Source organism: Myotis brandtii, unplaced genomic scaffold, assembly GCF_000412655.1.
Source record: "Myotis brandtii unplaced genomic scaffold, ASM41265v1 scaffold251, whole genome shotgun sequence".
NCBI classification, from domain to species: Eukaryota; Metazoa; Chordata; class Mammalia; order Chiroptera; family Vespertilionidae; genus Myotis; species Myotis brandtii.
In genome coordinates this window covers 3,347,535-3,362,589 of record NW_005359516.1, presented here as the reverse complement: position 1 = coordinate 3,362,589, position 15,055 = coordinate 3,347,535, and the positions used below count along the sequence as shown (strand labels likewise).

The window sequence follows — 15,055 nt, the reverse complement described above, 5'->3', positions numbered from 1 at the left end:
CCCTCCCCCTCAGGCTCCACCTCCCAACAGGGCGCCACCCCCCTCCCGGCCTCCTCCTAGGCCTTCGGTCTAGAACCCAAAGTTCATGCTCTGGGCTCTCTCAAAAACTTTAGGGAGGAGGCTCCTCTGTGGTGTTAGAACAAGTCTCTCCAGTTAAAGGAGGCTTCTGCTTTGGAAATGAGTGGTGACAAAGCCCACTAACGTTCACACATTTTAAAAACTGGTTTATAATGCCAATATGCCGAAAATTGTGATCAGCGGAAAGAAATCGAAATGTTGAAATGCCTGAAAACAAATGAGAAGGCAACCACAGTCACAATTATAGCCAGCCAGCCATCACCTCTAGAAGGTTCCAGAGACAGTGAAACTGCTGAGATGCTCTAAATGGGATTGTGTCTCATGGAGACCAATAAGAAATCATTTCTCTGAGGGTGAGATGAGGAGTCGGATAAGAAATAACATTGCTGAGTTTCTAAATGCTGCTTTCTCGCCTTCTCTCCAACTCCATCATTTAACCTTGGACCCTTGGCCCAGAAACCAAGGAATCCTCAACCCTGTGCACCACCCAGGAAGGTGGAAACCCTTTGCCTACTCATTTAGGGAAAGCTTGGAGTAGCCACTGTGGCAAGAAACTCAACATCAGACAGATATCCAAAAGTATGTCTTACTGGGATTTTCAGAGGAGTAAAAACACACCATATTTTCCTTCCAAACTCTCCCAGTTTCCAAGTGAGGAAGAGAGCAGGTGTTTACTGATGGAAAAAGGTATGTTGCCATGTTGCTGTGTAAGTGAGTCAGGTGTGTGCATTGATAAGGGGCATACTGACGGGAGCATCAGACAGTTTCTAAAACCCACAGCCATCAGCAGCTGGTGGCTGGCTTTGGCCTGACATTGTCCCCTAAATCATAGACAATACATTGTCAATGAGCAACCCGTTAATGATTCACGGTAAAAATATAGATTGGCTTTGGTTTAAATCATTTGAGATATGAAGAAGTGACTGATCCCATTTTCCAGAGATAAACGTGAGTTGATCTTCCCAAAATGGCACCACTACCACCTACCACACAATTTCACTGATTTTATTTTTCTTTCTTGGGAAAGTTATACACCAGAGACTTCTAGATAGAGCTGTGAGACAATGGTCCTGACATAATAAGGAAACTATCACCTGGTTATTTGATTAACCCCAAAAAGGCACGTATGTGGGTGCAAGTAGATTTCTTCTTGGCTTTTCAACATACTCACAATTTATTATCAGCTATTGACCCAGAGGCAATACACCAGAAATGCTCTGCCTGGAATTTCCACCACACCTGGGGCTCACTCCATTGCTCCCAGTCGTTCTGAATCTTTTGTGAGCAGAAGCCCTGTAAACACTCTAAACCAGCAGTTCTCAACCTGTGGGTCGTGACCCCTTTGGCGGTTGGACAACCCTTTCACAGGGGCTGCCTAAGACCATCCTGCATATCAGATATTTACATTATGATTCATAACAGTAGCAACATTACAGTTATGAAGTAGCAACGAAAATAATTTTATGGTTGAGTCACAACATGAGGAACTGTATTTAAAGGGCCAGAAGGTTGAGAACCACTGTAAACATTGGGTCTCATCACCCAGGGGTGGAAACAGGGCCATTGTTGAGGGACTCCTGCACCAACCTATTCAAAATTATCTCGTCCTCCAACTTTCCACAGTTCTTAAAATTCCTCTCCCAAGCTCCTTAAATCTTTTCAGGAACAAAGTAGAATATAAATATAAATGCAGTGCTTTGGGCTCTGGTCTCCAAAGATCCTCCAAGAATCCATCAAGCCAGACTCATTCTTTCACTTTTCTTAGAACAGAGACACAAGGACCTGGCATGCATTCCATAAACACCTATTCTTTTAGCCACGACAGACATTGCTAATCAATCACAGCACTATTCCCATGTAGCCCAATGATTTCCACAGTCCTCAAATTACAACTCCAAAGAACCACCCCTCACCTATTAGAATTACAGAGAGAGAGAGAGAGAGAGAGAGAGAGAGAGAGAGGAACTCTATTGCCCAAACCTATTTAGAAAACAAAACAAACATGGGGGAATGGGGAAACCCTTAGGCAAAAAAGGTACAGTCAGGGAAAAATAGATCTAGGCACAGTGCCTAGACTACAGGTACTAAATGTGCAGTGTCGATGCCAAACAGACACTTCTCCAAGTGTACCTCAGACCCAGCCCTTCTCCCAGCCTGCCACTCCCAGAGAATCCCCCAGCACTTCTCATAGAGCTAAAATCAGAGATGGTGTCCAGGACTTATGAAAGCAACCTTCCCCTTCCCCCTCCCCCCACCCTCTGCCCCCAACCTGGCCTGTATTGTCTATTTTTAGAATACTAGGCTTCTTCTTTAGTATAGTCCTTCATGAAGTAGGAGCCAGGATGTCTCAAACACTTGCAGGGACATTGCTGGACTCCAGAAAACCATTCCACAGAAGAATGGGTCCCCCAGGCTCACAGTATAGGGATGTTGAGCCCATGACAACTGTTTTGACTGCTGGCAGTACAAGACAGTCCACCCCACACCGCTGCCGCATGACTGACTCACTGCGGCCTTAAGAAAATTCAAGCTGAGATGCTGACGTTGTGGAAAAAAATCGGGTGTGAATGCAACATTCAGGATCTCAACAGCACATCAATCAGAAGCCCTGTGCAGTTTCTGAGATGTTGTTTCGTGAACTTTTTGATGAAATAGGGAACTGCAAATATATGATGATTTTGAAGAGGATTGGCAGGGTTTGTCCTTAAAACTGACTCATTGTGTCATCCATAGTCATTTAGAATTACAGTTGAGAAGGAAAAACACCTATACTGTATGAACAAGGCAATATTTTAAGAGTAGGCTATTACAGGCAGGAAAATTCTTTAACTGGTTTTTAAAATCTATCAGTACTTGTATCATTCCCTGTAAAAGGCAGCAGACATATGATTGTGATCAGGAAACTGCACAAAATTATTTTTTAAACCCCCCATGTTATTGTCTTTGTGAATTTTTTTTATATAATAAAACCCAACATTTTGTTGTATATATTCGTATTCCATGTGTTAGATGGAAGCATTTCCTATCCAGTGTGAATAAAAAGAACAGTTGTAGTAAATTATTATAAAGCCAATGATATTTCATGGCAGGTTATTCTACCAAGCTGTGCTTGTTGGTTTTTCCCATGACTGTATTGCTTTTATAAATGTACAAATAGTTATTGAAACGACGAGACCCTTGTTTGCACAGCATTAATAAAAGCCTGGAGGGGTCCCCTCTGTTAATGACCAGGAGCTTCTGGCCTGGAGCTTGGCACATATTCCAGTGAGACACAAGGTCTCTCTTTTCCCAAGGTCAAGAACAGAGCTGGGGGACAAATTAAAGAACAGTCTTGGATACCTGGCCATGGGGAACCTCACTGTAAATATCACTAGAATGGGCAGAGATGTTCGCAAACTTTGATGCACACTAAAGTCCAAACACTGTCAGATGAGGGAAACCATCAAAAAATCAGGAAAAATAATAATAATAATTGTGAGATAATGAGCAGCGGTTTCAGCCCAATGCGAACTTAATAAAAAATAATTAATGCTGTGTGAAATGGGTTGAATTAGTTTGCAAACCATATAAAGATGTAAGCAGTAAAGTGCCTATTAATGCACACCGCGTGGGAAGGGGGTGTTCTGGTCAGTTGCCTTTTCTAGTTATCTGAGCTCTACTATATTATCATACTTGGATAACCATTTTAAAAGAACTAGAATATGATTTTTTAAATACACTTAACATTAAACTCTTCTTCTAAGTCTTTTTTTTTTCTTTCTGTGATAATTCAGAAGACAGTTATGGATCTCCAGTGCCTCTGAGTCATTATTAAAAAACAATTAGTAATCGCTGTACCATGCTATAGGAGACCGGGCTAAGCCTGTACAATGACGAACTCTGGAAGTTGCTTTTTTTAAAAAAAATAATAAATTCCTAAAATCAACTCTTTTACTAGTTGTCTTTTTGTTATAAAAATAAAACGTAGATTGGTCAAGTGTTTAACATCCTGGTCATAATAAAATGACTGCCCTCTGCAAATGAAATCATGTTTCACAAATTATTTTGTGCCCTCTGCTGAACTCCTGTCTTAATTACTCTTTCTTCTTTAGCTGCCCAACATTCAAAATATTCTTTGTTTCCAGTAATCGTTTTAAATTTTAAAAAGTAATCAACGCTAAGTGAAAATGAAAGATGGAGACAGAGAAGAACACAGAAGAAATACGTTGTCTCATTTAGGATTGTGTGCCTGCAACAAAAACATGGCTATGATTGATTTGATTTACAGAGCAAGTATTCCAGAGGTTTGCAGCTGCTCAAGAAACCCAGCAGTATTATAGATAGTGCTGCAGTAAATACCCTTCTATCTACTTACACTTCAAAATATGTTTATTTTTGCCCGGCTGGCGTGGCTCAGTGGTTGAGCATCGACTTCTGAACCAGGAGATCACGGTTGGATTCCCAGTCAGGGCACATGCCTGGAAGCTCAATCCCCAATGTGGGGCATGCGGGAGGCAGCTGATCAATAATTCTCATCATTGAGATTTCTCTTTCTCTCTCTCCCTCTCTGAAATCAATAAAAAAAAAAACTACAAAAAAAACTGTAAGTGAAAGAGCTGAGCTGAAGCTGCTAAGAAGAATAAAGTGGTTTGTATCAGAAATGAAGAAATAATAAACATATTTTTAAAATATTTTTATTGATTTCAGAGAGGAAGGGAGAGGGAGAGAGAGATAGAAACATCAATGATGAGAGAGAAACATTGATCAACTGCCTCCCCCACGCCCCACACTGGGGATCAAGCCAACAACCTGAGCATGTGCTCTGACCCTGGAATTGAACCATGACCTCCTGGTTCATAGGTTGATGCTCAACAACTGAGCCAGGCCAGTGGGGCTAAATTTTTTTCTTTGCAAGTCCTCATTAAGCCTTGAATTTATCTTAATTGGAATAAAAACATCTGCAAACAGAAAATCATGCCACAATTTATTTCCAAGATTTCATTAGTATTCTATTTTCATAGCATTTAGGGCACATAGACATTTTTTAAATTACATTCTTAAACATTGAATCGTTTTGAGATAACCGGCTAGCAATTTGGAAGGGGGGTGGGCGGGGGAGTTAGAGTCCTACTTCACTCCTTACACCCAAATAAATTCCAGCTGAATTTAAGTGTAATAAATAAAACCAGAAACATATTAGAAGTAGGAAAAAATGCTTACTGTATGGTATGAAGAATTTTTAAATCCTGCATATTGTTTGCATTACCAACCAGCTTTCTGATGAAATCACTTCAACTACCCTGAATAGTGCTCCAATGTATTAAGTTGACTAAGCGAAGGAACCATTAGGGACAGGAATAAGATCATTGATCAGGTGCTGACCATGAACTTGAGCAGAAGATTCACAATTATTCATCACTAATTCCAATTTTCTGTCTTCGGAAAAATATGCTTTTCTCTGGAGTCTCACAAGTTATCACAATCATTATAACACTTTGTCCCTCTAAATATATAGCAAACAAGTTTAACATTGCTTATAATTATCAAACATTTGGTAGAAGGCTATAGAGTTGGCATATGCAAAACACATGGATTGTATTCTGATTACATTGTATTCTGATTATATTGTGTTGACTTGGAGTTATCATACCTAAACCATTTAGAAGCCTCATAATTCCATTAAGAATAATCTTTGATTCCTCTCCTTTTTACTGAACATTCAAATGGTCACTTAGTAATATAAATTCTCCCTGAAAATCAATAAATCAAAAAATAAATAAAATAAAATAAAATAAAGGGCTATCTAATTGGGAAAAAATAAGATGAAATTTCTGTCTCTGCTGCATAAAAACAGATTTTTCATGAATTAAAGAAAAGAGAATGCAAGAAAGTTTTCTTGATTGTAATTGATAGTCTGTCCACTGATAGCATTGCCCTGAATGGATGAGTCTTATAATCTTACCGATCAGATAGGTCTCAGCTCCCAGGGAAAAGCAGGAAAGGGTGGAAAGAAGAATGGAAGGGCAGGAACGAGTTATACTCTCTATAGTCAAGGCAAAAATAAGCATGGAAAATAAAAAGGTTCTTTTTACCGCCCCCCGGCCCCCCAACACACACACACACTGATACTGTAGTAGAGCACGTATTCGTGTAGCCTCCCCACCCACAAATCTATGCATAAGGTGCCTGTCACATAATAGGAGTTCACCAATGTTAGTTGAGTGAATAAACATAAATGAAGAATTTCAACGTCTGAACGTTTAAGCAGATCAACAATAGAAATGGAAGCTCTATCTGAGACCATGTTTTCTTTCAAGAACCAGAGGTAATAAACAAGTTCTCATTTTCTCACTGCCTTTGAGAAAATATTCAAAGTGTGGACTCTCACTGGGTGGTACTGAATGAATTATTATGAAAATTTATTAACTTTGTCAGCTAACTGGGTTACTTTTCAATGCATACACATTCTTCCACATTCTGGGTCAACTGAGGTCAAGTCTTTTTTGCAGTTGGCCTGGGAGGAAAAATAAGAGTAGATGCCAGAACTTAGGGTAGGTGCCAGAAGGAAAAAAATGGCTCCAGCACTGGCAGTCGCCAGCAGAATCAGCTCCAATTTGCCTCGTTTGTTTATCAAGTGTCCTGTCACAGGACCAGATTCCCTGCCATTCCATGAATTCATAGAGCAAGACTCAACGGTTGTGTCATGGTTCATTGAGGAAACAGCAAGAATCCTGAATCAGGAGTCAAGCTGTTGTGATACCCATTAACAAAGCAGCCATACACAAAGCAGCTGTTTATTTGTAGATTTATGTTCTAATATTTCACAGCGGCCTGAAAGGGCTTTGTTCAGTCCTTAATAAAGAGGTCTCTTCACCTCAGTTTGCTGAGCCTGTTCTGTCTCAACTACTGCTAAATGTGTTGCCTTTTGTAGATTACAGAAGCCGAGGCTCACTTTTTTATTTTTATATTTTAATAGACTTTATGTTTCGGAAAAGTTTTAGATTTACAGAAAAATTGAGCAGATAGTGTAGAGAATTCCCATATATCCCCACTTCTATGCACACAGTTTTCCTTATTATTAACATCTTGCATTAGTGTGGTACATTTTTACAATTGATAAATCAATACTAAAGCCCATAATTTACATTAACATTCACTCTTTGCAATATACAGTCCTAATAGAATTTAACAAATGCACACGTATCCACCATGTTTTCATACAGAATCATACAGAATAATTCCACCATTCTTCATCCTTCCTCTTCTCTTCCCTTGAGCCCCTGGAAACTTCTGATATTTTTACTGTCTCCATAGTCTTGTCTTTTCCAGAATACAATAAAGCTGGAATCATATAGTGTATGCCTTTTCAGATTGTCTTCTTTCACTTAGCAATCCTAATATATAAAGATCCAGGGTCCATAACATCCAAAACGTCCGAACGGACAACCAAATGCCAGGCTGCAGGTGCAGCAGGCTCGGGTGGGCGGGGACTGGCGAGCGGGCTGAACTGCTGACCTCTCGGTTCCTCCTGGGTTGCGGGCGCTATGGCGACCCAGCACTGACTGCCGCTGCCAAGGTGGGTGTGATGTGATTGGTCGGGGGACCCCACCATCGCCCCATGATCGCCCAGCAGAGGGAGGCCCAGGCTACCTGGCTGGCAGCAGTGGGCAGGGCCTCCCTCTGTGGGCCAATCAATCGAGGGGCTCCTGGACTGTGAGAGGGCAGAGGCTGGGCTGAAGGACACCCCCCTCCCCAGTACACGAATTTCGTGCATCGGGCCTCTAGTATGCATATAAGGTTCTTTCATATCTTTTTGTTGCTTGATTGATCATTTTTTTTATTGCTGAGTAACATTCCATTGTTTGGATGTACTACAACTTGTTAATCCATTCACCTATTGAAGGACACCGATGTTAACTTTCTGACCAATTTGAACAGTTCATAGAGAGGAATCAGTGGAATGGTTTTATGTGTTCTATAAAGTACTCTAAGGTTTTCTGTATGTGTTTATAAGATATAGGTTGGAGGGAAAAGAAAAGTTATCCATTATTCCAACACCAAGACAAAACCTTTTGAATATTTTCTTTCAGTTATTTTTGTTTTTATATGCCCATTTAAAAATATTGAAATCATACTGTAAATACAATTTTCTACCTTGTGTTTCTTTACTTAATATTATGAAAATTTGTAGTGGATAGTATAGCACTCTGCCCAGATCCACTCTTCAAGGCTGATAGAAAGCATACCCATCCCAGCTGCTGGGAATATCATCTGCTCCCGCTAGTCTTTGGTATTTCTCAGTTTCACTACTATCGGTCTAAGCAAAAATTTGTTTATATCACTATACATTCATTGGGCTTCCTGAATCTGAACTATGCATGTATGTTCATCAAGTCTAAATTTTTTTTAGTCATTATCTCTTCAAATATTTCCTCTCCTCCATTCTCTCTCCTTTTCTTCTAGTACTCCAAGTAGACATATGTTAGACCTTCTCACCCTGTCCTCCATGCCTCTTAACCTGTTTTTCATATTTTCTACCTCTTTGTCTCTGCATTATACATTCTGGAATATTTCTTCAGACCTATTTTCCTGCTCATGGATTTATCACTTATATCTACTTCTCTCTTTAAACCATCATTTGAGTTTTTATTTGAATTTTTATATTTGACTTTTTAAAAAATTCTATTTGGTTGTTTTTCAAATGTGCCTGTTCACCTTTCATAATCACTTGTACCTTAAATGTTTAGTCACCACTTTTCTTTCTTTAAATATATAAAACATGCTTAATTTATATTTTATAATCAATAATTCCCACATCTAAGATCTTTGCTGGTGGTTCTGTGGCCTGTTGTTCCTGCTGGCTTTTGCTCATAGTGCCTTGTCTCCTTATATGCTTTTTTATTTTTCCTCTGAGCTCATATTTCTCAGAACTTTATTCATGAAAAACTTGCAGGTTTGTTTTGTGATTGCATTTCTCCAAAGAGGACTTATATTTGCTTCTGAAATCATTACCAATCCAGAACTATTTTAAAATAAATTCTGACCAAAAGTTATTTAGAATCATGCAGATAGTGTAGATTTGGATTACAACTTTCATGAATGCTAGCTTGTGCTTAAGAATTCTCAAGAAAAAATGTTCTCCTTTAACCTAACATTGACAAGCCAGATTCCTTCCTATTTCTATCTTTGAGGTAGAGTATTTTTCTAGTTCATTCATATACTGACTATGTTGACTTTTAGGGTCCTAGGTCCTTTCCTTGGTTTTTGTCTTTCAGTATAGTATATGTAATCAAAATATAAACATGTGCATGGTAATAATAAACACCAACTTCAAACAGTGGTTACCTCTAAGGAGAGAGGGAGAGGGAAAACATCAAGAAAGGGAACACAGAGCACTTCAACTATGATGTTAATATTTGCTTTTTAAAAGTATGATTCAGGGATGGCTTAATGTTAGAGTCTCATGGAGCTATGAGTAGGTCCAGAAGGTACCAGATATGTTATTCTTGGAATGTTTCTGTTTGTTTGAAGTATTTAATAACAAAAAAAGTTTAATAAAAATAAATTCTGCTTCTACCACTTAGTATTTGTGTGATCTTGAGCTTCCTTTTTTTTTCTTGGTTGCAAACAAGACTAATATAATGCCTACTAGATGGGCTGTTGAGAGAAGTCAGGACACACTCAGAAACCAGCCAAGACATCTGTGTGGAGTCTGGAAGGAGACCTCAGGAGCGGGCAGGCACTGGGATGAGTTGTGGTCCAGCCAATCGGACATGTGGCATGCCATCATCACACTCTCTTCTAAAATGAGAGGCCAGAGATGGCCGATTTTCCCTTGGACGAGAATGGTTTGGAGGAATGAACCTGGGTCCTGATGTTCCAGTTAAAACAGAAAGGAGGTTTGGATTGTAAGCCTCTCTGCTTCCTCTGGCTGGCCAGGCTTACTATTTCCACATCTGTCCTAGGGTCAGCGGAAGCCAAATATGTGAATGTAAACGTACACAGTGGTTCTTGCACAAGAGCACTTCAGGAACCCAGATTCAACCCACCAGATCTGTAAGGACTGACACCACCTGTAGCAACAGGCAGCCACCTGAGCAGACTAGACACAGAAAATAGCTGAGAGAAGATAGGCCAGTTAGAAATGGCTCCCACCCTTCTCTCATCTACCCTCTGTGGTGCCCTCACTCACTCAACTCACAGTCAAGCATCTTCTCTCCACCCCCAACACTTATGACTGCTATCTTTCCTTCCACCTCTCTCCTCTCTTCCCCCTAGGATCCTCATTTCTAGAGAAACTCTCTCCATCATTGCTTCACCACTGGCCTCCTCTGGCTCTTCAGAGACCTGACTCTCCCTTACAGCACTTGGCCCCATATATCACAGGGCCCAGAGGCAGTACTGGAGTCTTCCTCACTACTCCCACCACCCACACCCCTCCACCTGTTCTCAAGGATGTCGTCAACCAACTTCTCAGGAACAGTCCTCAGAAATTCCGATGCTTCCCAGAACTCTGACCTTGGCTGTCTTCATACCACATATTGTCTTCATATCCATGCCTATGATTTTAATTTTTCTCATGAGCCCGGGACTCCCAAATCTATACCTCCAACACAGATGTGTCCCCAGCATTCCAGACTCATCTTTCCAACCACTTCTGGATGTGACTACCTGAACATTGTATAGTTGCCTCAATCGCACTATGTTCAATGCTGACTCGTTCTCTTTTTCTCCCCTCTCCCAAGCTTGCTATCTTGTACTCCCAAATATAACAAACAAACCACCGTGGCTCAGTCACTGAATCTGGGCCTCATCTTCTCCTAACTCCCACATCTAGCCAGGGGCCAAGTTCTGTTGATTCTACCTCTCAAATAACTTTCCTAATAGCCTCTTCCATTGCAGCCCCATTTCCTGTCTAAATTCAGGAGCCATCATCCATTGCCTGGTACATGGTGCAGCCATCCCCTAATTTGCACCCTGATTCTTGCCTAACATGTTTCCAAATGGTGGCTCCAGAGTAATGTCTCGAACACACAACACTGATCTTGTCACTCCTGTACCTTAAAGCCTGTTTTTAGAACCAAGTCCAAACTCCTTGGTCATCTAACCCATTGAACAAACAAACAAAAAAATAAGCTATAGAGCTGGTCTGCCAGAGATCCACTCCCAGCTCCCCCACTTATTAACTGAGGGATCTTATGGTCATGTGAGTCTGTGCCTCAGTTTTCTTGTTGCATATGTGCATAGTAATTGTACATATGAGGCATGTTAGCTGCCCTTGTTAACCTTCTAGTCTCACTCCTCATCATTCCCCCACAAGCACCTATGTTCTATCCAGGTAAATAGAATGATTACCTATTCCCTGAAAGCACCAAGCTCTCCATGCTTAGGTACTGCTCACTCCTCTGCCTGGAATGCCTTCCCTCTCTTGTGCACCTAAAGAGCTCTTATTTAAGCTTGAATATTTCTTCCTCTGTGAAACCTTCCGTGATTTTCCCTTCCTGTATTCTGGCACATCACGTGTTACGTATCTATCGTAGCACTCACCATAAAATCCCATTCTTGAGTCTGCAGGCCGACGCTCTATCCACTGAGCCAAACCGGTTAGGGCAAAATCCCATTCTTTTGTCTCTATCCAACCCCTACCCCACTACACGACAGGAAGGGACTATGACTATTTCATCTTTGTTTCTCCAGCATTTAACACAAAACCGTACACATGGGAGATCCTCATTAATTTCATGAATGACTTAAAAGTGAGGAACCTGAGCCTCATAAAGATGAATTGTTTAGCCCACTCTTCTCAATGCTTCTCTAATCTTCCACATAATGCCAGTGCCACAGATACAAGGGATGAAAGGCCATAAAAATGCATTGACCTATATATCTAGAACCCAGAGCTGTCAACAAACCCAACATCTCTCTACTATACTTGTCAAAACTCGTTCTCAAGTTGATTGGGGAGTGGTTGCACTACTTTGTGAATATTCTAAAGCTGTTGAATTGTACACTTTAAATGGGTTAATTTTATGATATATGAATCATATTTTTAAAAACTGGATTTTAAAACAGAAGAATGGGAGATTAGAAAATAGCAACAAAATTTAAGTAGAACAGCAGATGGATGAGTGATAAATAACCTAGGGATTCCCCTCAAAAAATGAATTGTATTTTTCTGAGGCTGAATTCTGGAGCCATCATCCATTGCCTAGTACATGGTGCAGTCACCCCCTAATTTGCACCCTGACTTTTGCCTAACATGTTTCCAACTGGTGACTCCAGAGTAATGTCTCTAACACATGCCCCAGTAGGGGGTGTGCAGGAATTAAATGAGTTGCACTATGGACGCATCCAAAGATTGGGGATCAACCATCCCAGGTATCTCTGAGAGAGGCAGCCAGAGGGGGAGGGGGGGGATGGAGGTTGAAAAATTAAGAATCAGTTAAATCTTGGAAGCCTTCCTCCATGCCACACAACTGGACAGCTGCCAATGGAGTTGTACTAATGTAAGCACAGAATGCGGAGCTAACCAAAATACTAACACTATGTGGGAAGGATGGGGAATGGGAAGTGTGCATTTTTGCAAGATCGGGGCCAAGAAGAAAGTTAGAGCCCCATCTTTTTTACTGGAAAAGCAATAGTGAGTGCCTAAAACCAGAAACAAGAAATAGCATCGCAAGCAAACTAGTTAGAGATATGGAAGAAAATATCACACTAGTTGAAAGTGGTTGCTTCTGTAAGTCAGTCAGAGAAAGACAAATACCATGTGAGTTCACTTACATGTGGAATCTAAAGAAAAAATAAACAAACAAACAAAATTGAAACAGACTCATAGACATAGAGAACAGATTGGTGGTTGCTAAAGTGGAGGGAGGTTGGGGGACTGGGTGAAAATGGGATTAAGAAATACAAAGTGGTAGCTACAAAATAGTCACAGAGATGTAAAGCAAACCATAAGGAATATAATAAAAAATATTGCATTAACCATGTATAGTGCCAGGTGAGTACTGGAAATATCAAGGGGAACACATTAAGTATATGATTGTCTAACCACTAAGCTGTACACTTGAAACCAATAAAAAATAAAATTGAGGCTTGGCCGGTGTTGGTCAGTGGTTGAGCGTAGACCCAGGAACCAGGAGGTCGAGGTTCGATTCCCAGTCGGGGCACATGCCTGAGTTGTAGGCTCGATCCCCAGTAGGGGGTGTGCAGGAGGCAGCCAATCAATGACTCTCTCTTATCATTGATGTTTCTATCTCTCTCTCCCTCTCCCTCTCTGAAATCAATAAAAAAAATATTAAAAGTAATAATAATAAAATAAAATTGAAAGAGAAAAAAACAGTGGTTGCCTCTAGTAAGTGAGAAGGCGGGGGGGGGGGTGTCAGGAGACTGCTTTTTTTTTTTTTGGATGTATTTATTATCCTCCCCTTTTTATAAGAGCTCTATCGAGATATAATTTGCATACCATAATGTTCTTCCATTTTAAGTGGACAATTCAATGGGTTTTAGTATATTTACAGAGTTATGCAACCACAACCTAATGTTAGATCATTTTCATCACCCCCAAAAGAACCCTGTACTGCTGTTTTAATGACAAGCCGTGTAGAACTATGTCACTTGTTAAACCATAATAAAATAAAATGAAAACTAAATTTTAAAAAGAAACAAAGCAACAATTAAGACTGGTTCCCTCTAGGAAGCAGGACTTGGGGAGGGTGGTAATGGCATGAGAGGCAGGATTTTCGTTGTTGGCCAGAATTTCTGTAACGTCTGCTTTTTTATTTTAACCATGTGCAAGCATCGATTTTCATTTTCTTTCCAAGTGGTAGCCGTTCCTCAAGCACAAACTTCACGGAAAGTGAGAGGTTAAGTCTGAGGCAGCATCTGTAAAGCCTCCAGAAGTCCCTGCAAGTGAGAGTGCTGTCCTTCAGGCAGCACAGCGTAACAGTAGGAAGGGAGCACCAGCCCAGTGCGAGTGCGTGGTTTGGGGACTGTGGTTGGCAGTTTAACACCTGCAGGAGGGGTGGCCTCAGACTGGAAGACAAGGCTGTCCCCGTAACAAAGGCCCTTTGTGGAGACCCCTGGGGCACAGGGCCCAAGGGTAGGCATTGTTTGGAGAGGAGGAGGGGGAGGACTGTGCCCCAGAGCACAGAAGGGCTCCCATCCACCATCGGGGAGGCAGGCCAGGGCTTGTGATGTGCGAGGTGAGTGTCCATGACCTGGGAGTGAAGAGAAACATGGCATTGTCCTCTCTGCCAGTCTTCTCTCCTCCAACAGCAGTTTCCACTCCTCTTGAGAGGAGGAACTTTTCTTCTTTCTTTCTTTCTTTATTTTTATTTTTTTTTTTTTAACTAGGTAGAATTTTCCCAAGGGAATTATTTTTGTAATTCTTTATTGTTGAAAATATTAAATATGTCCCCCATTGACTCCCTCCAGCCCGCCACCCCCCCACAAGCCCTCAGCACCCTATTGTCTGTTTCCATGGGTTACGCATATATGCATACCAGGTCTTTGGTTGATTACCTCCCACCCAACCATCCTCCCCGCCTTCCCTCTGAGATTCCACTCTCTGTTCCATGCTTCCATGTCGATGAGGCACTTTGTACGTTTTGCATTTTCCTTCACTTAAAAAACAGTTTTTAAATGACCCCAAGTTGGACTGACTCCTTTTTTTATGCTAAAAAACGCTTCTGTGCCCCATTGAGGTGCTCTTGCCTCTGCCTTAAACTCTGTTTCTCATCTGGCTGTCGAAAAAAGTGGCCCTTACTGTGCCAGCAAACTGCCTCTGGGAAGAAAGGAATGGAAAATGTGAGGAAATTTCCTTCCAAAATCCCAAAGAATCCTTGCCACAGCGTAACCAATGAGAATTAGCTGCACAACAAACCACACCAGAGAAAAAGAAAAATGGGGTCATAATTCCTCAGGACCTGCGGCCTCCGGATTTACAGCAAAATCTCTCTTCCTGGTCCCCAAAGATGTTCCCATGTTGGGGGAGAGG

At 41.1% G+C, this 15,055-nt stretch overlaps 1 protein-coding gene and 1 long non-coding RNA gene across 2 annotated transcripts in view; one reads left to right on the top strand and one right to left on the bottom strand.

Annotated features, from left to right (window-relative positions):
- The window catches only part of ANTXR1 (anthrax toxin receptor 1), a 219,398-nt gene extending 218,396 nt beyond the window's left edge, over nt 1-1,002 (top strand). Inside the window, exon 19 of the mRNA XM_005867817.2 lies at nt 15-1,002. Within this exon, the coding sequence (XP_005867879.1) occupies nt 15-73 (59 nt within the window). The 3' untranslated portion in view covers nt 74-1,002. The remainder of the gene's footprint in view (nt 1-14) is intronic.
- Nucleotides 1,003-1,086: 84 nt separating this feature from the next.
- On the bottom strand, nt 1,087-3,994 carry LOC106726353. Its single transcript, XR_001362416.1, has 2 exons — nt 1,596-3,994; nt 1,087-1,380 (listed from the first exon to the last, which is right to left on the bottom strand). It is a non-coding gene; the product is annotated as an uncharacterized LOC106726353 (long non-coding RNA).
- Between the last annotated feature and the right edge of the window lie 11,061 nt (nt 3,995-15,055).